This window comes from Balaenoptera acutorostrata, chromosome 1, assembly GCF_949987535.1.
Source record: "Balaenoptera acutorostrata chromosome 1, mBalAcu1.1, whole genome shotgun sequence".
Lineage (NCBI taxonomy): Eukaryota > Metazoa > Chordata > Mammalia > Artiodactyla > Balaenopteridae > Balaenoptera > Balaenoptera acutorostrata.
Window position 1 is genome coordinate 88,769,437 of NC_080064.1, and position 23,092 is coordinate 88,792,528.

At 33.1% G+C, this 23,092-nt stretch overlaps 1 protein-coding gene across 4 annotated transcripts in view; it reads left to right on the forward strand.

Annotated features, from left to right (window-relative positions):
* The window catches only part of AGL (amylo-alpha-1, 6-glucosidase, 4-alpha-glucanotransferase), a 99,866-nt gene that overhangs the window by 41,530 nt on the left and 35,244 nt on the right, over window positions 1-23,092 (forward strand). For all 4 annotated transcript variants that reach the window (XM_007169535.3, XM_007169534.3, XM_007169536.3 and 1 more), the window contains exons 6-24: window positions 887-1,068; window positions 1,233-1,344; window positions 4,473-4,596; window positions 4,935-5,037; window positions 5,133-5,230; window positions 5,876-6,015; window positions 7,063-7,250; window positions 8,979-9,102; window positions 9,693-9,856; window positions 10,149-10,250; window positions 10,365-10,520; window positions 10,615-10,765; window positions 12,968-13,092; window positions 13,182-13,294; window positions 13,413-13,547; window positions 16,007-16,137; window positions 18,985-19,121; window positions 19,395-19,528; window positions 20,747-20,922. In XM_007169535.3, the coding sequence (XP_007169597.2) occupies window positions 887-1,068; window positions 1,233-1,344; window positions 4,473-4,596; window positions 4,935-5,037; window positions 5,133-5,230; window positions 5,876-6,015; window positions 7,063-7,250; window positions 8,979-9,102; window positions 9,693-9,856; window positions 10,149-10,250; window positions 10,365-10,520; window positions 10,615-10,765; window positions 12,968-13,092; window positions 13,182-13,294; window positions 13,413-13,547; window positions 16,007-16,137; window positions 18,985-19,121; window positions 19,395-19,528; window positions 20,747-20,922 (2,595 nt within the window). The remainder of the gene's footprint in view (window positions 1-886; window positions 1,069-1,232; window positions 1,345-4,472; window positions 4,597-4,934; window positions 5,038-5,132; window positions 5,231-5,875; window positions 6,016-7,062; window positions 7,251-8,978; window positions 9,103-9,692; window positions 9,857-10,148; window positions 10,251-10,364; window positions 10,521-10,614; window positions 10,766-12,967; window positions 13,093-13,181; window positions 13,295-13,412; window positions 13,548-16,006; window positions 16,138-18,984; window positions 19,122-19,394; window positions 19,529-20,746; window positions 20,923-23,092) is intronic.

Here is a 23,092-nt window from a genome sequence, read left to right on the forward strand (position 1 = left end):
GGAATGAGAGTGTGGGGAGAAAGTGGAAGCGGTAGATACAGGTTGGATTTTCAAGACATTTGGTCTCAGTACTAATAGACCCTGCAGAACTTAGAGAAATAACTGCGTTTAAATAAGGTGTGTGTTTGTATTCTTAACTTTGGGGAGATACAAGCATATTTAAAGATCTAGAGGAAGGAATCTCACCTCCCTCCCCCCCTCAAAAGAAAAAAAACCCACGGGAATACATGATATGTAGGAAAAAAAGATATAAATGACATTTTGCGTTCTAAGGATAGGTAAGAGACAGAACCTAGAGCTTAGGTGGGGCCGAAGGAAGGCCCTGTCACTCAGGAGACCAGAAGTAAAAAGGAGAAGCTCCTGGGGAAAGTAAATGTTGGGGGGGCTCTTCTGCCCTAGAACCTAACAGCCAGACACTGAAAAGCCTAAACCAGAGTTGAAGATACAGGTAACTTTCTGCTTTAATGAGGCCAGAGGACTTGAAGCAGGGCAAAAGCCCAGTCTGCCTTAAAGGAAAAGATGTCCTTTAGGTTTAGAAGGAGCATTCCAAAATATAGTTCACCCAAGGACCATCAAAAGAGGCCAAGGACAAGACCCTTCTTAACTCCCACTGCAATAGTAAACAATTTATACAATGGCATTAATAAATGTGTTGATCCTATTTACTATCAATTAAAAACTCTTACAACACAAAAGAAAAATGTATGGTGAAATAGATGATAGGATACCACAACCAAAAAATTGTTTTCATACTACAATATCATTATAAAATATTGATATCTAATATATAAGAAAATGAGTGATAGATGTTGATATTTTATTTTACCTTTAAACTTAACTTCAGTTTAATTACATGATATTCCTTTATGTTTCCTTTTTCTTTAAGCTGCTAAAAGTAGTTGGCTCCAGGAACATCCAGAAAGTGCATATAACCTTGTGAATTCCCCACACTTAAAACCTGCCTGGGTCTTAGACAGAGCACTTTGGCATTTATCCTGTGACGTTGCAGAAGGGAAATACAAAGAAAGAGGAGTAGCTGCTTTGATTGAAAATGATCATCAAATGAATGTCAGTATGTATAGAGGAATACCACACTAAAACAATAGCAGAATTTCTAAAATGTAAAGTAAATATGTGGTTGAAAATCATTTAGAACCTGTCTTTTAATATGCTAAATAATGTTTAGTAAAAAGATTTTAAATGTGTATATTTTAACTATTGATATTTTTCAGTGCATTCGAAAAATAATTTGGGAGGATATTTTCCCAAAGATCCACCTCTGGGAATTTTTCCAAGTAGATGTTGACAAAGCAGTTGAGCAATTTAGAGGACTTCTTACACAAGGTACAGGATATACACTAGAATGTTTCTATCGATTTTAAGAAATTTAGTATTACTCTTGAAGCGATAACTCTTCTCTTGGTTAACACATTAAATCTGTTATTATTATATGATATTTGTATTGTTTTTGATGCTCTAAAACTATGATTCTGGAAGCTATCTTAGAGTTAGCAGAGATATCTAAAGGGCGTGTCATAACACATAATTATTTCCCTCGGGGACTGTTTCTTACATTGATTCCTTAGCACAATGCTCAGAATACCGTAGAGCTCAATATGTATTTGTTAAATGCATGAATGGCAGGTAAGTAGAGCAGAGTATTTCAGCTGCCAAAGACTCAAAACAGGCTTTGAAACTGAGAGATGTAAGTCTTCTACTGGCTAACGTAGGAATCTTAACTGAGGTAGAGGGGCTTCTAGCTGATGGTGCCTACCATTAAGGCTACCTAGCCGCTAGTGAGACTGACTCAGGTACTAGCCAGTAGCAAAGATAAAGAAACAGATCTTCAGTTTAGGACATAATTAACCTTAAGAAGTTAATCATTGTGTCCCTGACAAAGTAGGATAGAAAAAAACATGCTGAAAGAGAAATTAGGGTTTTTAGGAGGCAAATAAGAAAAATTATAAAGAATGTATCTACAATTAGTATAGGACAACCTAACAGCAAGGATCTTTGATGGCTAGAAATCCTCTTCCTCATCCAGAAACTAGAGCTTGCGTAGGGCCCAGAAATACTGCCTTCAAAGTAGAAGTCAGTATGACCTGAGGCCCAGGAAGCTTAGGGTCAGATTCACTCTCTCAACTTTCACAATTGTGTAACATCTTAATATATGAATTTTTTATATTAACTTTCCTTCATGTTTTATTTTACTGAAGAGCCTCCATCTTCCCTTCCCTCTGATGTTTATAAGCTGTATTATTTATTTGAAGTAATGTGCAAAAATATAATAAATGGAATGTGTGACTTCCTTTCCCCCAAAACCTACTTATTAGAAGGAACTATCAATTAATAGTTTCTTGTGTTTCTTTTCAGACTCTTTTTGAAAGAAATTCCAATTTTATCTAATTAGATATATATAAATTATATTCATAAGTTTTATATTTATATCTATTTTATACACACACAAATAAAACTATAGCATACGGACTGTTTAACAACTTGTTATTTTAGTTGCCAGCATGATCTTATTACAGCTAATTATTTCTTTTAACCTCTAGATAGCAATACACTGTTTTAGAGTACTTGAATTTCTTTAGCCTTTTAGATAGATTATTTGCAGTTCATTTCTCATTCATTCAATACGTATTTACTGAATCAACTGTTATGTGAAGGGCACTCTTCCAGACGTGGGGATTCAATGGTGAACATAGTAGCAAGCCCTTGCCCTAGGGGAATTTATATTCTTATAAGCAGTACTATAGAAAATATATCCTTGTACATGTTATCTTTACTTGCTATGTGAGTAAATCTGTAGGACAAATTGTTAGACATAGAATTCATGGGTCAAAGGGTATACAGATTTCATGATAAATTTATGATAGATATTGTCAAATTGCTTTTCAACACAAGTTGTACCAGTTTACATTATCACTAATTATACCATCACCAACATTAGATACCATTAATCTTTATCATCTTTGTCAATAAAGGAAAATATTCATTATTTTAATTTACATTTCTTTGCTTATTAGTGAAATATCTTTTCACATGTTAATTAGCCATTTGTAGTTCTTCCATTAATTCCCTGTTAATGTTCTTTCCGTATTTTTCTACTGGGTTGTTTGTCTTTTTCATATTGACTTATTATTGTTTGTGATTCCTTATTATTAGTGGCCTCAAATATATCCTCCTAGTATGCTGTTGATCTTTTAACTCTTGTTTATGGTGGTTTTTTTCCCCAATGTAACCAAATTTGTTGATCTTTTCTCTTATGGCTTCTGATTTCACATTGTGCCTAGACCTTCAAACAGCAATCTATGTTTTCTTCTGATAATCTTATTTATGTTTTACTTTTAAATATTTAGTACACCTGGAATTTATATAAAGAAGATATTTAACTTTATTCTTATTTTTAAAAATGATATTGAGTTGATAATTCATCCTTTTACACTGATTTGGGGTACCACCATAATACTTCATAATGTATAATCATACACTAAATATACATGCACCTGTTAGCTGTGCTATTCCAGTGATCTGTCTTTTAGTCTACCAGTACTAAAGACTGTTTTATAATGTACACCGATTGTGTAGCTTTTTCTATTTTTTAAACACTTCTTGGCACTTTTCATGTATGTTATTCATCTAGATTAACCTCAGAAACTACATATTAAAATCTATTTAGTTTTTATCTTAGTTTGTTTGGGCCTTTGTAAGCCATTGCAAAATCTCTTTAGAATAAGCCAGGTATTAATTAATATAAAATCAAACCCAATGGAAGCAATTCTGCACCAATACCTGATTTATTAGGAACAAGTTCCAGAAGAAGAGTGAAAATTCCCCCCACAAAATGTTTATTTACTTTTTTCATTTTTTATTATTATATAAGAATATGCTTGTTGATGAAAAGGAAAACAGTATAAAAACAAACCTGTGTGCTTCTTTCAGAGAAAGTCAGGTTGTTAATATGACTTACTTTTTAGAATAGAAAGCAATCTTTGAGGAAAAAAAAAGTCCTAATGTTAATGTATTTGGTAGCACCTGTGAAGAAAATTTGTACCATCAACATCCTTAATGCCCTAAAGAATGTATAGAATAACTGAATGCCAACTGAGGTAGAAAGATGGGACTGAGGTTGAACTGGTAGGAATTGCTGTGTTTTTCTTTTATAGTGTTTTTGGGTTTTTTTTCCTCAATCAGTCAGTCTCTCTCTCTCTCTCTCTCTCTCTCTCTCTCTCTCTCTCTCTGTCTTTTCTTCCGTGTGTGTGTGTGTGTGTGTGTGTGTGCGCGCGCGCGCGTGTGTGTTAGATGGTGTGCAGGAGGATGGACAGGGAGGTAGGAAGGATGCTTATGAAATAAACGTATGTTTTATTTTCCAAGAAAAAACTATAAACTAAAAATTTGGAATCAGTAACAGTTATAATCTCCTTATGCATATCTGCGTTTAAGATATAATATTTTCTTTCTTTCAGAAAATAGGAAAACAACAAAGCCTGATCCAAAACAACACCTTAAGATTATTCAGGATCCTGAATACAGACGACTTGGCTGTACTGTAGATATGAACGTTGCACTAGCAACTTTCATACCACATGAGTATGTTTTATATTTTACTACATATTAAAGAGTAATATTACTTGTAAACCTTTATGGATAGTATTATTTTCATGCTATTGTTAAAAGCCTGAATAGAAAATAAAGTAATTCACCATAATTCTACTACTTCAAATGCATGACATTTCCCCCCTTGTCTGTGTGCCGGTCCGTGTTCCTATACATAAATGTAAAAATGTATACAATTGGAAAACTTCTTCAGCCATAATTAAGATCCTGATGAATATATTTAAAGTTTCTATGACCATTATTAGAAAATTTTTAAATGTAGAATTTGTAAAACCATTAAATAATGTTTGTATTGCTTTATCTGCTTCAAGTAATGGGCCAGCCGCAATTAACGAATGCTGCAGTTGGTTCCAGAAGAGAATTGAGGAATTAAATTCAGAGAAGCATCAACTCGTGAACTATCATCAGGAACAGGTTTTACCTACTTCTTTTGAACTGCTATTTTTCTTTGAGTGTTAATACTGTTTTTTGTTGTTGTCATTGATGTAATATAATTTCACGTTTTCTAGGCAGTTAATTGCATTTTGGGAAATGTGTTTTATGAACGACTGGCTGGCCATGGTCCTAAACTAGGACCTGTCACTAGAGAACATCCTTTGGTTACCAGGTATTCCGTCTTTGTTTTCTCCTCATTAAAGGTTAAAAATTGAAAATTGTATTAAACTCTTCAAATTAACCTAAATGTTTCCTTTAATGTGTGAGTCAATACATTTCTTCAATTGAAATAGAAGTTTTGATCTGGTACCTAAGCTTAATATTAATTAATTTTGTTAGGCAAATCTTTAGTTAGAGAAACTATCATTATTATGAACCAATTTATAATCATTTACATTCATGTTTCTGGAGGACTGCATACTTACTAATAAATTCAACGTTAATCAAATTAAGCAAGCATTTAGCTCCTTATACTTTAAGTAATGTACAACATAGATTAGGCAACTGAAGTGTAAACCTTTGCAAAATAATGTTAATACCTCAGTGATTTTCTTAGTAATTTTATGAGATTTTTTAAGTTATTATTTAGAATGTTAATCAGATATGCTATAATACTAACTCAGTTTCTCAAATCCTACTAGATTTACTCAAAATGTCTACTGATGATTTTTTTACCTGTATTGCAGTTTATTTCCCATAAATGGTGTCAAACTAATCTTTTCTATTCTATTCACTAGGGAAGAAGTTTAATAGTGCTAATTCACATTCTCTCCAAAGTTTCTCTGTGTGGATTTCATACTTAATTGTATCTCCCTAGATATTTTACTTTCCCTTTTGAAGAAACGTCCCTCTCCACAGAAGAATCTATGATTCATGTCCCAAATAAAGCTTGTTTTCTGATGGCACATAATGGATGGGTAATGGCAGATGATCCCCTTCGAAACTTTGCTGAACCAGGTATATTATTTTTGTTAACTTCTCTATGCATAGGGAAATAAAAGTTCGTGGCAAGCTCAAAATATAAATTGTTTATTGATTTTTTCCTCCCACTATGCTAGCGTTTTTAAAACTATTTCATTACAGATGCCAGAGGTGCATACAGGTTGAGTGAGAAGAGAAGGGATTGATAGGATGGGATTCACCTTCTTCTTTTCCCTCCTTTCCCTTTCTACCCCTTATCTCCTCAAACAGAATAGCTTTTATATATCTATTTTATATTGTGGTCCTGCCTAAAAGTTTATTTGGGCAACAATTTATTGCATTTTTAAAAGACATTTGAAACCTCTATTATTACAACTATTTACTATAAGAGATATTTTCACTCATTAGCCAGAGGAGTATTTAAGGTATTTGAGTGGCAGTTAAACTAGAAACCAATTGTTTTTAGATTCCCTCTCACTTAATACTAGCATCTTATGTTTCTACATCTATTTCATTGCCAGGAAGAATTTTTCAGGGACCTATCAATATATTTATTTTTTAACATTTTAGAATTAGAAGCCTGTTTTAATGACATTAAATTTAATTCAGAAATCTCATTTTTTTAAAAAAAAAAAGAGTGTAGCTTTGGATTTAAGTATCTCTGCCCTCGCCTTTCTAACCATTCTAAATGAAAAAGGACATTCTGCTCTACACCATGGATGTAATGTAACCTATTGCCAAAAATTGGTAGCAAGGTGGAGATGGAGCTTTAAATGTTTTTGGTAGAACTATAGCTTTAAAGGCCTACTATTATTGTTTTCTTTCAAGAAGTAACTTAAATTTTTGCCATTAAGCACACATTTTTGGAAGAGACAATAAGGTACAATTTTAGCAAAATAGATATGAGATCCAAATTACTATCAACTTTAAAAAATTTTACCCCATGCCATTTTAGATGCAATTTTAACCTATATATGGTTTGTGTTAGAAATAGTAAATGTGTTTTGAAAACAAGTTTTTCCTTGAAGTAAATGTTTTCATTTTGTTTCTCAAACCACTGAAAGCAAACTCCTTTCTTAACAGGTTCAGATGTTTATCTAAGGAGAGAACTTATTTGCTGGGGAGACAGTGTTAAATTACGCTATGGGAAAAAACCAGAGGACTGTCCTTATCTCTGGGCACACATGAAAAAATACACTGAAATAACTGCGACTTATTTCCAGGGAGTCCGTCTTGATAACTGTCACTCAACACCTCTTCATGTAGCCGAGGTACATAAAAACAATTCATCTACATTAAGAAAAGAAATTCAGTATTCTTTCCTAGCTTTCCTTAAATAGAGTATACAAATATATGCTTCCTTTTGCTAGTTGGATACCAACATTGATTTGGTGGTAGTATTTAACACTTGCATAATTTGCATAATTCTGACAATTTTTTGATGCAGCTGTTATGGAGTACTGGGCTATAAAATGTTTGAGTTAATATTTTTATTTTAAGTTAGGGAAGTACATTATATTGTCTCTGATAATACACATACAACCATATTGCTGTATATATATTATTAAAATATTATTCATATTTTAGTGTTAATATTTTAACAGAATTAATCTTATTAATATTTTAATATATAAATATTAATTTGTCTTATTCTTGTTATTTTTAGGTTGCTTTCAATACATGAGTAGCCACTGTGAAGTTGAATAGCTTATTTCATATTACAGTGATTATTTAAACCCTAACATTACAGCATATTGAAACTATTTTAGCCTCATTGATTCAATTTTTATTAATTGTTATAAAAATGTAAATGTAAACATAAAAGTTTTCTATTCCTCTTTGGGTTTTTTATAGTAACTTAAGCAATGCCAACACTTACAGCATTATCTTTTACATTTACAGCTTTGTAAACACTTCAAATTTTCATTCTGTTCATAAGATCTTTGATAGTTTTCTAGTCACAAGTTAGTGTTCTTTAGAAATGTGTGCTTATCTGAAAAACATCTATTTCTATACTTTTAAAGCAGTATTATAATGTATATGTTTCAAGTCCTGTGTTGAAAAATTGATTTGATTTGGAAGAATTTAATGAACATTAATTAGTTAAGGTAGTAGACGTTTTTTAGCTTCAAAAAATGGCAGAGGTTTTTTTGTGTGTTCCTTTATAGCAACATAAAAAAAAAATACACTTTTAAGATTGTTATAACGTTATGGAAAAGCTTAGAATATTAAAATTTAATTTGCTTAATTTTAAGTTACATAATCCTCTAGGATCTTACTTGATACAATTTCAAGATTTTATTAGTCTTTGTGGAAATGTTATGTTAAAAAAAACTTTTTGGAACTGATCTGATTAAGAGTTTTGGGGAATTCCCTAGTGGTCCAGTAGTTAGGACTCAGTGCTTTCACTGCAATGGCCCGAGTTCAGTCCCTGGTCGGGGAACTAAGATACCGCAAGCTTCAAAGCATGGCCAAAAGAAAAAGTTTATTAGCATCTGTAGGAAAAACTGGTTTCAGTCTGGTCAGACCTAATCTTTGCAATAGCTAAATGATTCAGCAGTAGGGAATTTATCATGAATAGCTTAGTCAAGTGCCTGGAAATTAATAGTCTGATTAGAGATATTAAAAACAAACATAAAACGGGGGGAAATCCTAGCAGAACTGCAGTGCTATGGTTTACATTTTTTAATGTGACACTAACATGTTTCTTCTTCCTTTTTTCCTCCCCCTTGTGTCCCTGTATCTGCAAAATCTAATCTTCCTTTTTAACTGTTATATTGTCTTTATAAATTCTCTTGTTTCCTGTATGTATTGGTCTGTTTTATGTTTTCTTACATATGCACAATTACTTTATTTGGAAATTCTTCTTGGATTTCCATTTTGTCTTGCTACATGATATTTTCCTTTGTCAAATCCATGCCTAATCTTGCCTCCTCTCCTTCCCCTGCACCATCTTGCTTTTCTCTTTCTGTTACATTTTGTGACTGTGCTTTTTGCAGTACATGTTGGATGCTGCTAGGAAATTGCAACCCAATTTATATGTAGTAGCTGAACTGTTCACAGGAAGTGAAGACCTGGACAATATCTTTGTTACTAGACTGGGCATTAGTTCCTTAATAAGAGGTAGGCTTATTGAAAGTGTTTTTCCCATCTAAAGCTTTAGTTTTTGTTTAAGTAGATTAAAAGGCATTTAATAGCTTTATATACAGCATTTAATAATGTTCAACATAGTTACTGTTCTTTTAAATATTCTACTCAAAATTTCCTAGTATAACTTAGTCTGTTTTCATCAGTAAAAATTTCCACTTTGGGGTAAAATATCTCATTTTAACTTGAAAGAGCAGTGGAATGAACTGATGATTCATGAACAAAACCATTTTTTTGGTTGTTGAAAATATACAAATCTGTTTTTCATCTCCTACCTGCCTATATGATATTAATCTTTAGATTTTTCTCCATGGATTTTATATAACCAACATCCTAATAAACAACATATGTTCCCTTTTACCTGCATGAACCATTTCTCTGGTTAAGTTACAGAGAAGACTTTTTTGTCATTTAAGCTAATGGACATTTGTTTAAATGTTTAAAGCAGTTTTATTTTTTATAATATTTATGTGGTCTTTTTTTGAAAGTCAGTCATGATACGAAATCTAATCTCTTCTTGGACATTGATAATGAAGATTGTTAAAATATTCTGTAATACCTTGCAGAGGCAATGAGTGCACGTGACAGTCATGAAGAGGGCAGATTAGTTTACCGATATGGAGGAGAACCTGTTGGATCCTTCGTTCAACCCTGTTTGAGGCCTTTAATGCCAGCTATTGCACATGCCCTGTTTATGGATATTACCCATGATAATGAGTGTCCTATTGTGGTAAGCATCTAACGTGTTTCTTGTATTTACTGATTTTGCTAAATGTTTTGATAATTAGTTCCCTGCTATTTAGTGGTAGTAATATCCACAAAACTTCAAAATAGTGCCTTAGTGATTGTGATACAAAGGTTTTTGAGCGTTTTGTTATTTGTTTTAAAGCAAATGAATGTATCTTATCAAATGTATTTATGCACTTTTACTTCATTATGCTATAGGATGGCACTTTGCATTTGAAAGAAAATAAACTTTTGTGTTTTTTTGTTTTTGTTTTTGTTTTTTTATTGTTTTCTAGCATAGGTCAGCATATGATGCTCTCCCAAGTTCCACGATTGTTTCTATGGCCTGTTGTGCTAGTGGAAGTACTAAGGGCTATGACGAATTAGTGCCTCATCAGGTTTGTTTATGTGTTGTTTTTTAAAATCCACAAGGCCAAAAACTTTGATCATTTTTGCCAAAAGTTCTCATTGTAATTAAAATGCACACATGGCTAAGTTTTCATTTTGTTCAGATTTCAGTAGTTTCTGAAGAACGGTTTTACGCTAAGTGGAATCCTGAAGTATCACCATCCAATATCGGTGAAGTTAATTTCCAAAGTGGCATCATTGCGGCCAGGTGTGCGATCAATAAACTTCACCAAGAGCTTGGAGCCAAGGGTTTTATTCAGGCAAGAAACTAAATTTTCTAGGTTTCTTTCTTAAGGTTCAATTTTAGAGTCTTCCCAATTTGAGCACTAATGTGTTTTCTCTTTTTTTTCTCAGGTGTATGTGGATCAAGTTGATGAAGACATAGTGGCAGTAACAAGACACTCACCTAGTATCCATCAATCCGTTGTATCTGTGTCTAGAACTGCTTTCAGGAATCCCAAGACTTCATTTTACAGCAAGGAAGTGCCTCAAATGTGCATCCCTGGTAATGTGATCTAAAAAGTGTCATTGTGATTATATTGTTAAATTATTAATAATAATAATAAATATTATTAAATTGTTGTTACATATCGTATATATTGTAACACAGTGCAAGTGTAGATGTAGTTGAGAAAAAGAATTAGAAATTTTTGATAGCTTATGTTTTTGCTACATGGAACAAAACCTGGCAATACTCTCAAATGTTAACATTTTTTGAGTTGTGAAGTGATTTTGTTTTCATCCTAATACATTCCCTTATCTCCCAATTTGTATAAAATGATCATGTATTTCTTCTATACCCAGGAAAATATATATGTATGTTCATGTGTTTGTATATATGTATGTACGTATATTCATATGTGTGTCCAAGTGTTTTTATGTATGTGTATACACATATTTACATATATAAACCAAAATGGAAAGTAGTTTAATACTTAAGGCTCTTTATAATCCATCCTCACCTACCTTCCTGGCCCTGTGTCACTCCACTGTTTCAACCAAATAGATATTTTCACTGTTCCCCAAGTAGTCTTACTTCCACTTATTTATGAATTCTTTACATCTTTCAAGGACTAAAGTTTCACCTCCTTTGAGAAGCTTTCTCTAAGTACTCAGTGAACTCTCTGTCCTCTGAACATAAAGTAATTATAGTCTCTCTATATCATTCTAACACTTAGTTATAAAATACATCCTTGAGATATATCCTTAGTATTGCTTGATTTTTTTCTAGACATGTGTATTTCATTTCCTTCCTTATTATTATATATAATATATTATGGCATAACATGCTCCTGTGCATACAGCAGCTGTCCAAGTCTGTTGATTAATTGAGTGAATGAAGATTCTCATAAAAATCATCATATTCTATATTGGTTGCTAGTTGCTAAATATTCATAACTCCTATTTTTAGAAATTATCAACTTGAATAGTTTCAGAGTTAAATGTTTATTACTTTTTTTGACTATTCACAAGTTTATATTCAGTAATCTTATTTGGTTGTTGCTAATGTACATATATAGTTTTACATGGCTGCACTCAGTGTATATGGTAGTATCTCAGGGGTGTTTTTTTTTTTTTTGATCAGTGATCATCCTTAAAACATTTTCCATTTTATCAGTCCACAAAATTGTGATTTTCATTATGTTAAATATTTCATATTTTATGTTAGTATTCCATTTTTAATATTTTGGGGTATGTTTAGCAGTGTTCTTTAAGATTTGAATATACACTAGGAATAATTCTTTTTCTTTTGAGCAATTTTCTTAGTATATATTTCCAGAAGTAGATTTCTGGATCAAAAAGTCTTTCATTGTCAGATTAATGGCTTAAAGTTCAAATTATTTAAATAATAACTTTGCAGTTTTATATATCCTTTGGTCCAGCAATTCTATTCCCAGGTATATATCTGAGAAACTCTTCTGCATTTCCATTAGGAAATATGCACAGAAATATTTATTGTAACATTATTTATAGTTGAGAATAACAATGTTAATAAAATGAATGCATTTTGATATATTCATACAGTGGAATACTATCTGGCATTTGAAATAAATGAGGTAGAGCTAATCTATATTAGCTGAACAAACCTAAAAAAAAAAATACAGTGTTGTCCAATAGAAAGGAAGTTGCAGAAATGTATATGTAACTTGAATCCACTTAAATAAACTTGGACATATGGAGAATAGTATATGTTGCTTAGGGAAACATACACATGTAGTAAAAATGCACAGGATCAATGAACCCCAACCTTCAGGTAGTGGTTACCTCTGAAGGGGGAGAAAGGGTACACAGGGACTTCAGTTGGATTTGGAATGTTTTCTTAAGCGAGGTAGAGAGATCTGGGTGTTTTAAATTTTTCCCTATTTTTTCTATCTTTGAAATATTCCATTTTTTAAATGTAAGCCTTTCAAGTGATCTACTTTCTCTCCACTCAATATTAGGAAGGTTGTACATTGTTCCCCAGAGCTAAGCCATTATTACTTGATGGGATCTCTTTTCAAATAAAGCTTTGTTAATTAAGTTGTGATTTTTTTTTTAAAGCATTGTGTAAAAGCTGCATCTTGGGTAGAATTATCTACTTTCAGACTTTTTTTTTTAATTAACTGATATTTCATATTCAACTTTAAGTGATTTAAAACCCCTTTACCAATTCTTAATTTCAGATGGTTTAATATGAAATTTTGTTAAAGTTTTTATATATTCCTAGGCAAAATTGAAGAAGTAGTTCTTGAAGCTAGAACTGTTGAGAGAAATACGGAACCTTATAGGAAGGATGCTAATTCAATCAATGGACTGCCAAATGTCACAGTAGAAATTAGAGAACATATTCAGGTATTTGGGACTCTCTTCCCACTACTGTATTTAACATTTTAAGGACATTAGAATTATCTATTGAAAGGTTTTATATTTTTTTTTTCAAGCTTAATGAAAGTAAAATTGTTAAACAAGCTGGAATTACCACAAAAGGACCCAATGAATTTATTCAAGAAATAGAATTTGAAAATTTGTCTCCTGGAAGTGTTATTATATTCAGGTATGTTAATTAGAGTTCAAACTGTTAACTTTACTTATATTTAAAGTGTTTTACATATCCTGTTAATTTTGAATAAATTACTCCTAAAAATTAACTATATTTTAACTAATGTTTTCAGAGTTAGTCTTGATCCACATGCACAAGCTGCTGTTGGAATTCTTCGAAATCATCTGATACAGTTCAGTCCTCATTTTAAATCTGGGAGTCTTGCTGTTGACAACACAGATCCTATATTAAAAATTCCTTTTGCTTCGTAAGTATGCCTTATTTTATGGAGATTTGCACTTTAATAACTGATAAGTTACCGCAAGCCTGATTTAAGCAGTTTTAAGAGTCCTGTATATCCTTGTTGCTTAAAGGATAGTCTAAGGACCAGGAGTATTTTCATCACTTAGTGTTAACATTTTGTCCTGTTGCTTGTGCCTGTGTATGCATGCATGCTCTCTTACTCATACACTCCCAGATAGACAGATAGATAGATAGATAGACATGTATACATATATACGCTATACATATTTATCTATCTATATATATACACGTCTCTATACACATATACACAGTTTTTCTGAGCTATTTGAGACTAAGTTGCATACATCATACTTCTTACCACTTCATTTATTTAATGTCAATGCATTATTCTAATATATGGCTATACCATAATTTATTTCATCAGTCTACATTTTTTGGACAGCTGAATTGCTCCCAATTATTCCCTATTATGTATGTCTTTGTACATTCATCTTTGCATAAATCCTTAGTTATTCCTTTACTAATCATGCCCTTGCTAGGTGGTACCATATAGTACTAAAGAGTATGGGTTTTGAAATTTAAGGCTGGGTTTAACTCCAGCTTCACCACTGTCAGTATGATCTTGGACAAATTATTTAGACTTTCTTCATCTCAGTTTCCTCATCTGGACAATGGGGCTTATAGTAGTTCCTACCTCTTAGATTTTGTAAGGATTAAATAGGATAATGCATATAAAGCACTTAACACAATTCATGGCACATAACGAATGCTCAATATATGTTTGATATCATGAGTACTAGGATAATTTCCAGGGTTGGAATTTCTGAGTTAGACTGTCTGTATATATGAGGCTTTTAATACTGCCAAATCCACTCCAGAAAGATTATATTAATTAATATTTTCAGCTCTATGTAAAAGAGTCTAGTATCCCACATCCTTACTAACACCGAGTATATATTATTCTAATGTAATGTTTAAGAGCGTAGAGGATGCAACTAGACTGCTGGGGTTTGAGTCCAATTTCAGACTCTTAGCTGTAAGAAGTAAGACCTTGGGCAAGTTACCTAAGAGATATAATTACAGTGACTCGCAGAATAGTGTTTGACACAGAGTGAGTGATCAGTAAGTGTTAGCTATTATTAGTCAAATTGGTAAATATAAAATACTTTAAAATGATATCTCAATTTATTTTAAATATTAAGCTAATTTTTTTGTTCATCAGCCATTTGTATTAATTTGGTGATATGTCATTTTACATATTAGCTCATTTTTCTGTTCTGTTCAATTGTTTTTGTTGTTTTTTAAGAGCTTTTATTAATAAGGATATTAACTCTTAATTCAAACCATACTTAGTAGTTACATTCTAAAAAAAAATCTGTGATGAAGCAGTTTTGTGTTTCTACGGAATGTTTATAAAATGCACATTCCTCATCAGAGCTACTCAGATTATTTTGGGACAAGATCAAGAAATCTGCACTTTAATATGCTTTCCAGGTGATTCTTATGCAAGGAGTTCACTGGCTACATCTTGAAAAACATTGCACTAGAATGGAGTTGGTACTGAGGCTACCGATAGATTTGACTCACAAATTGCAGAGGAAGGGTCAATCCCAGCTGGGAGGAGGGAGGCTAGCAAAGACAGAGGGAATTTTCTGACAATTTTCTAAGCTGAGACAGAACTAGAAGAGAAAGAAGGGAGTACATTCAAGAGGATATGTATTCAGTTATATAAAATGAAATTATCTGAGCAGTTAGAAGTGCAAGAAAAGAAAGTAGGGTTTCAGTTGCATTCAGGTGTAGTCATTTACACAATCTCACTGCTAACTGGACAAAGGGAAACCAAGGCGATGATAGTTAAACACTTCCTTCTGCTCATTAGCAAGAAACATCTTTATCTAAGAAAATCTGGTTTCTTAAACAACCAAGCTGAAGGGTAATGCAACCTTAGGAGCTGAAAGGAGAAAAGGAGAGGAATGTAGCAGTCGAGTAACTCATGATTTCCTAGGTGGTTAACTGTGACTTTTGATTATCCTTTTATTGGTCCTTTGATAATTATTTTGAGTTTAAGATAATTAGCATAAAAAGTTCTTATTGCCCCCACATAGGAGAATATAAAGGAGAGGAAAAACTAAGTCTGAACTAGAAAGATTAAAAACAAATTTATAAGATAAAGGATATAGCAACCAAAAGATTTTTCCAGTATACTTCTAATTAACAAAATTTAGCACTTGATTATTCCCTTGGCTTGGGAGAAATGTTACTTCTAATTGAGTTTTTAGCATGTTTATCCTCTAATTATTATTTATAAATGTATATTGTTTACAGTGTATAGTATAACGCTGAGTTCCTAAAACATACATTGCTAAAACATTTTTTGTTATGATTCAGATTTTCTTTATTTTTATTGAGAGCAAGTGAAATTTCAGTATGTTTAACCAGTTTTCTTTATTTTCCAACTTTTAGTATTGCCTCTAAATTAACTTTGGCTGAGCTAAATCAGGTACTTTACCGATGTGAATCAGAAGAACAAGAAGATGGTGGGGGGTGTTATAACATACCAAACTGGTCATCTCTTAAATATGCAGGTCTTCAAGGTAAGCAAGTACAAGGATAGTGAAACTTTTCGGGGTTTTTTGTTTTTGTTTTTGTTTTTAAGGGTCATATGGTGTCTTCCTTATAGGAATAAGAGTATGGGCTCAGAGTTCAACTGCTTGGGTTCGAATTATGGCTCTGCCACCTACTCATTGACCTCTGGCAAGTAACTTAAATTCTCTGTGCCCCAACTTCTGCCTCCATAAAATGTGAATAATATTGTCTAATTCATAGACTTTTATGAGGATTAAATGAGATCATTCGTTTGGGCTCCAAATGGGACTAGGTTGTAAATATATTCATCTTCCTTTTTTGTCTAATTGGAAATATTTTTTTGTTGCATATTTGTTTTAGCCTACAAAGAGAACTCTTAGTTAAATATTATGTAGTTAGAGTAGTTGTAAAGTGGGATACAGGAACTAAATATTTAACTATCAGTTTAATTCATTTGGTTGGTAATATTTTCTTAGATTTTTATCTAGGAAATTTGGTTTATCGCACATGTATTCCTGGTTCATATAGTTTCCCACTTATCAAACCTCCTTTTCAACTCCTCCTTATTTCTCTGTCCATCTAACCCATCTTTAAGGGCCAATTCAATTCTTACATCTTCCACAAATCCTTCCTTAACTATTGCTTTCACAGTAATTTCTTTGTCCTCCAGACACCCATTGCATTTATCTATTATGTCTCTTATTAGCCCTTGGAATTTACTGCCTTATTTGAATAATTAGTGTAATATTTTTTTATGAATCTTTATTATGGTGGTCAAGAAATAGGCTTTAGAACAACACCTTGTGGGTTGCACTGACTAGCTGTATAACTGTATGGTAAACTCTCTGTGGTTCAGTTTTCTCATCTGTAAAATGAAGATAAAAATAGAATCTACTGCAAGGGGTTACTGTTAGGATTAAATGAGTTAATACATGTAAAGTACTTAGACAATGCTTAGTTCATAGTAAGTATTCAGTGATAATTAGCTTTAAAACTCCACTAAGTAGACTGTACCTTGAGAAAGAACAATGTTTGCCTTTTGGGGGATTCTTGTTTTTTTAGCTTTCATACCTTCTACAAAATCAAGCACATAAGAAGCTCTCAAAAATTTGTCAGACTTTTTGCGCTTATGACATTTTGTTTTTTTCTAAAATATTCTCATTTTCAACAAAAAATGTTTTGTGCTGTGAGTAATAAAGAAATGTATAGCTTACCACTCTTAAGCAGATACCCACCATTTTCACTCTGAGCTGTTAAACTCCTTCTGTTTGCCTGAAAAGACCATACTTGTGTGAACTTCTTTTCTGGCCTTTATGTTTCTTAAAGTTAAGTCTGGTTTTTTTACGAACTCTCTTTACCTTCCCATGAAATGATTTTCCTCATTCTTTCTAAATATAATTGCCCTTACCTGATTTATTTTTCACTCTATACCAATCCCTTTACCCTCGGGCAACTTAGTATTTCCAGCAGGCTGTTAACAGCAACCTCAGATTAAATCACACTTAACCATTTCACTGACCTTTCTCTCCTCTAACCAAAATCCCCCTTCCCTACTTCTCGTAACAATACATATTCAGTCATGTTGGGATCCAGGAATCCACTTTTGGACCTGCCCCTTTGATCCTCAACATTCGATCAATAATTAATCAAAATTATTGTACATGTGTCCACCCCAAATCGATAATCATGACTTCTGGATTTTTTTCTGTATTCTCTTTTGGTATACCATTTCCTTTTTATTTCCACGGTTATCATCCTGTCTAGGACTCAGTCCTGTCTACGAAACCAACTAACCAGTTTTCCAACCTCTTGATACCTCTTCCGCAAATCATACCATCCCACTGGTTATCATCAGACCTCTCTTCTAAAACTCTGCTCCATCATGTCAATCCATTATTCAGTAAGTGGAACTAACACTTACTGAGCAATATTTACCTTCCCTGAAAATGCTAGGGTATATATAGGCCATTATTTTATACTGTCTTGTTTTCAGATTTTTTTATGTTTTAAGCTTTGTTTCCTAAAGAAGATTATAAGCTTCCTGAAGGAAAGAATATCTTAAATTTATATATTTATTTTTTAATTTCTCAAAACATGCTATACACACAGTAAAATTAATTAAATTCTAACTAAATAAATTTATTTGACATGAAGTCAGTGAAGACAATATAATTTTTTAAGGTGGAAATTGCTGCCTTATTAAATAATGAAAGTTGTACTATTGCTCTGTCATTGAAATAATAGAATGTGCTATATATGCATAGGAATTCTAATACTTCTGTCTGAGTAGTACTTGAGGATATGCCTGTATACCTCATTTTGATACTTCATTTAGTTCCAAGTACCCCCTGTTATATTTCAAAGAGCCTCTCCAAAACAGACTTTATTATTACCACCATAGGGGCTCTTGCTGTCTCTGAAACCAGTTCTATGATTTTCTTAAATCTTGCCTGAATATTAAGGAATCCACCACTTTTCAACTGTGAAAAGATGTAGACTTATCAGTTTTCTTCCCCCAGATCCTTAGGGCAGGGAAGCTATGCCAATTGCCTTTGACTATTGTAATATTAAAATTCAAAAGAGCAGGACCAGCCCCAGAAAATAGGAATCTAGGAAAACTCCGCATAGCTCCTGTGACAGCAGTCCCCTTCAGTGTGCCTCTGTATCTTGGTTCAAGCCAGTGTTGACACACTTATCTCCAGCCATGGGAAGTGCCACTAAGGACTGTGCAGCCCTTCTGTCTACCTGTATACGTGTTCACCCCAAATCTCTAGAGACTAGCAGCAGCCCAGGCTATGAGAACAAACTACCTTTGCCAGTGCTTAAATTGTCATGATATTTCTCTGAATTTTCAGGATTAATGTCCATATTGGCAGAAATAAGACCAAAGAATGACTTGGGGCATCCCTTTTGTGATAATTTGAGATCTGGAGACTGGATGATTGACTATGTCAGTAACCGGCTTATTTCACGATCAGGAACCATTGCTGAAGTAAGTAAAGCTATATTCTAGTCCAAAAAAACAAGGGCACAATAAGAAGTATATTAACATACTACATATAATATTTATATTGTTTTCTAACCTGAAACATTATTTTCTAAACTGAAACATTTTCCTCCCTTCTTCATTGTCTTTCAGTTCTAATAAGTGAAAATCTGGTTAATAGATTGCTAGATAGTAGAATTGCATGTTCGGATTTAGCTTTTAAAATACACCTAGCCTATAAGCACATCAAATTAACTTTAAAAATTATTTTTATAACAGGTTGGTAAATGGTTGCAGGCTATGTTCTTCTACCTGAAGCAGATCCCACGTTACCTTATCCCATGTTACTTTGATGCTATATTAATTGGTGCATATACCACTCTTCTGGATATAGCATGGAAGCAGATGTCAAGGTATATCCAGCAAAGCTTGAGTAAATAAGCATGTTTGTGTAGAAGCCACATACAGTCAGTTTAAACACTCTTAAAAGACCAAAACATGAGGAATTGTCATACACGCATAGAGCTGAAAAAGTTGATAAGTGGATAGTAAATTTATTAACATCCTTTAATCTGGAACACACAAAAACAAACAGTTATTAAAATCTGTTCTATAAAACTATAAAACATGGGCTTCCCTGGTGGCGCAGTGGTTGAGAATCTGCCTGCTAATGCAGGGGACACGGGTTCGAGCCCTGGTCTGGGAAGATCCCACATGCCGCGGAGCAACTAGGCCCGTGAGCCACAACTACTGAGCCTGCGCGTGTGGAGCCTGTGCTCCGCAACAAGAGAGGCCACGATAGTGAGAGGCCCGCGCACCGCGATGAAGAGTGGCCCCCGCTTGCTGCAACTAGAGAAAGCCCTAGCACAGAAATGAAGACCAAACATAGTAATCAATCAATCAATCTTTAACAAAAAAAAAAAAAAACAAACTATAAAACATGTTGATGGGAAATTTTAATTGTTTTATGTTATCTGTTTCTATTTATTCCTTGACTTGTTAAGTTAACGGATACAATTTCATAAATCTACACACACCATTCTTTTTTCTAATTTTTCATTAATTAAGAGAAAAAATATTCTGCTCTTATTATAAATGAAATTTGCCTTTATTGGTGAATTTCCCTAAAATGGAACCACAGGTCGGAATGTACCAGTGAAGAGCTGCCAAATCAATTTGGGCATGATTTCAGAAAGAACAAAACTTCAGCCCTACCATTTGTTTTACAACAGGCCTTTTAAAGCCAGCTAGACAGAATACTGGATGAAATGAAAGCAGTTCTGAAACCTTATCCAAACTGAAAATTTTGTTCAACTGATATTAGCATTGTTACACATTTGTGTAGAGAGACTTTTTGAAGGGAAGAAACCAAGTAAAATAATACTGCCAAAATTTTTTTAATCAATGGGTATAAAATTTCAGGTATGCAAGATGAGTAAGCTTTGAGATCTGATGTACAACATTGTGGCTATAAATAACAATATTGTGTTGTACTCTTAAAAATCTGTTAAAGAAGGTAGGTCTCAACTTAGGTGTTCTTACCCTACTAAAATTTTTTGAATAAATAAATGAATAATAAAAAATTTTGTATTTCTACACATAATATTTTGAACTCTATAACATTGTTGCAGCTTTGTTCAGAACGGTTCTACCCTTGTGAAACACCTTTCCCTGGGTTCAGTCCAAATGTGTGGAGTAGGACAATTCCCTTCTCTGCCACTTCTTTCACCTTCCCTTATGGATGTACCGTGCAGGCTGAATGAAATCACAAGAGAGAAGGAGCAGTGTTGTGTGTCTCTAGCCGCAGGTAAGAAATTATGTACAAGGTTAAATGTGCAAGTCAGGATTAGAGAGGAAATTATGAAGAAATTATTATTAAAAAAACTCATGATGTTATTCAAGATTTCATGTTAGTGCTTAGTAAAATTTCATAGGTATTCACTTGTAAAAATAATAACCGTGCTAACTATTTAATTACCACGGTGCACCAGACATTTATTTATGTGCATTTTTTGTTGTGGCCAGTTAATCCTTTTCTTCATGTTTATTTTTTCCAACTTATGACATTTTGCATTTTTTAATCAAATTTGTTTTACTACCCTTTTTCCATTACAGTATACTTGTTTCCCAATATTAAAAATTAACTCAACCTTGTAAAGGTCCTCTACAAGTTACAAAGCATGAAACAAATGTTAAATAATTTTTATTATGTGTCTAATTGCAATCAAATGCTTTCAGCTCTATTGGTATTTTTCCTGAAAGTAGACTTAAAACCCGAATCAAGTAACAAGTTGAAATCTAAGCAAAATAGGCTTTTGGTTTCTTTTCAATAAATTTCAAGCTATTTCTAAGAAGTATTTAATATTTGAGTCCACTGAAGTTTAGAACTTTCCAAACTAAACTGAAAAATACTAATTGCAGGATGAAAGTAACAGTATTGTCTGTGTGAATTCCTCTGTTTACCCTTAAATTTTCATTTGCTCAGACCAAGAAAAAAGACCTAGTGGACCCAACAACTAAAAAAGAAGTTAACTTTTCATTTGGAATGATCATATGAACCTTCTGAATGTTTTAATTATGTAATTGTGTTTTAGATTTTCACTCAACTATTTGATCTCCTTCTGGTACTTTCCCCTGTGAATCCATGCAGATGGTCATAAAACTGAACAGGGCCATTGTGAAAAAAAGTTGATAGGCAGAATTTGATTTTAAAGCCTATTGTTTAGAAGCCTATTACATAGAATAGTGATCTCAACATTTTTGATTATTCACTGCTGTTGTTAAGCACTCCCAAAATAAATATACAGATATATTGATATCATAAATGATATACTGATATAAGTTATGATACTTGGTATGTTTACATATCAGGTACAATATAAAACAAAAAGAGAAACTAAAAAGATAAGTTCATAAATACAAATAGAAGTTCTGGGATTTCTTTCTAACATCCTAAGGGAGAGTTTTATATACTCCATACTAACAATATATAGGACTGTACTCAGATTTGCAGGTAGATTTCTTGGTTTCATTTTTAAATGAATACAAAGGCCAGGAATACCTTCCTTTGGTGACAGTGGTGCAAAATATATATATAATTATAAGCTTTTATAATAATTGACAAGGTAGAAATCATTCAGAAGATGTGTGATCTTAAGTCATATACTCTCAGAGGTCAAAAAGTTAATACAAACATTTCCACACATCAGTGCTAGAGATTTTATAGTTTTGACTTTTTAACAAAGACTAACTGCCTGTATTTTGGGGCATACCAACTCAAACTCATCCTTGGATCTATCTATACTTACATCTTATGCAAGGTGTTAAGTGGGTTAAAGTACCAGGAAGTCTGTGCCGCACAGAGTACTATATATATATGTGATAGCTGCTGTCATCATCATCATCAGAATTACATCATCAACCATATATTGGGTTGGCCAAGAGGTTCCTTCGGTTTTTAAAGTAAAAATAAAAGACACGTTTTAAATTTTCACCAAGAAGTTTATTGAACATCATATGCACCGTTTTGTTCCATTACCTTCCCCAAACTTTTTATCTTTTTGAGCAAAGAACTGTTCCAGGTGCCTTTTACAGTCTTCCAGGGAATTGAAATTTTTTTTCCATTCAGAGAATTTTGTAAAGACCGAAATGAATGGAAATCCAAAGGTTCAATGTCTGGTGAATACAGCAGAGGCCCGCGCATATTTTTATTTATTTATTTATTTTTGGCTGTGTTGGGTCTTCGTTTCTGTGCGAGGGCTTTCACTAGTTGCAGCAAGCGGGGGCCACTCTTCATCGCGGTGCGCGGGCCTCTCACTGTCGCAGCCTCTCTTGTTGTGGAGCACAGGCTCCAGACGCGCAGGCTCAGTAGTTGTGACTCACGGGCCTAGTTGCTCCGCGGCATGTGGGATCTTCCCAGACCAGGGAAGGTTTTCCTCACTTAACTTATGTGGAACCCAAGATCAAAGTGATTAACA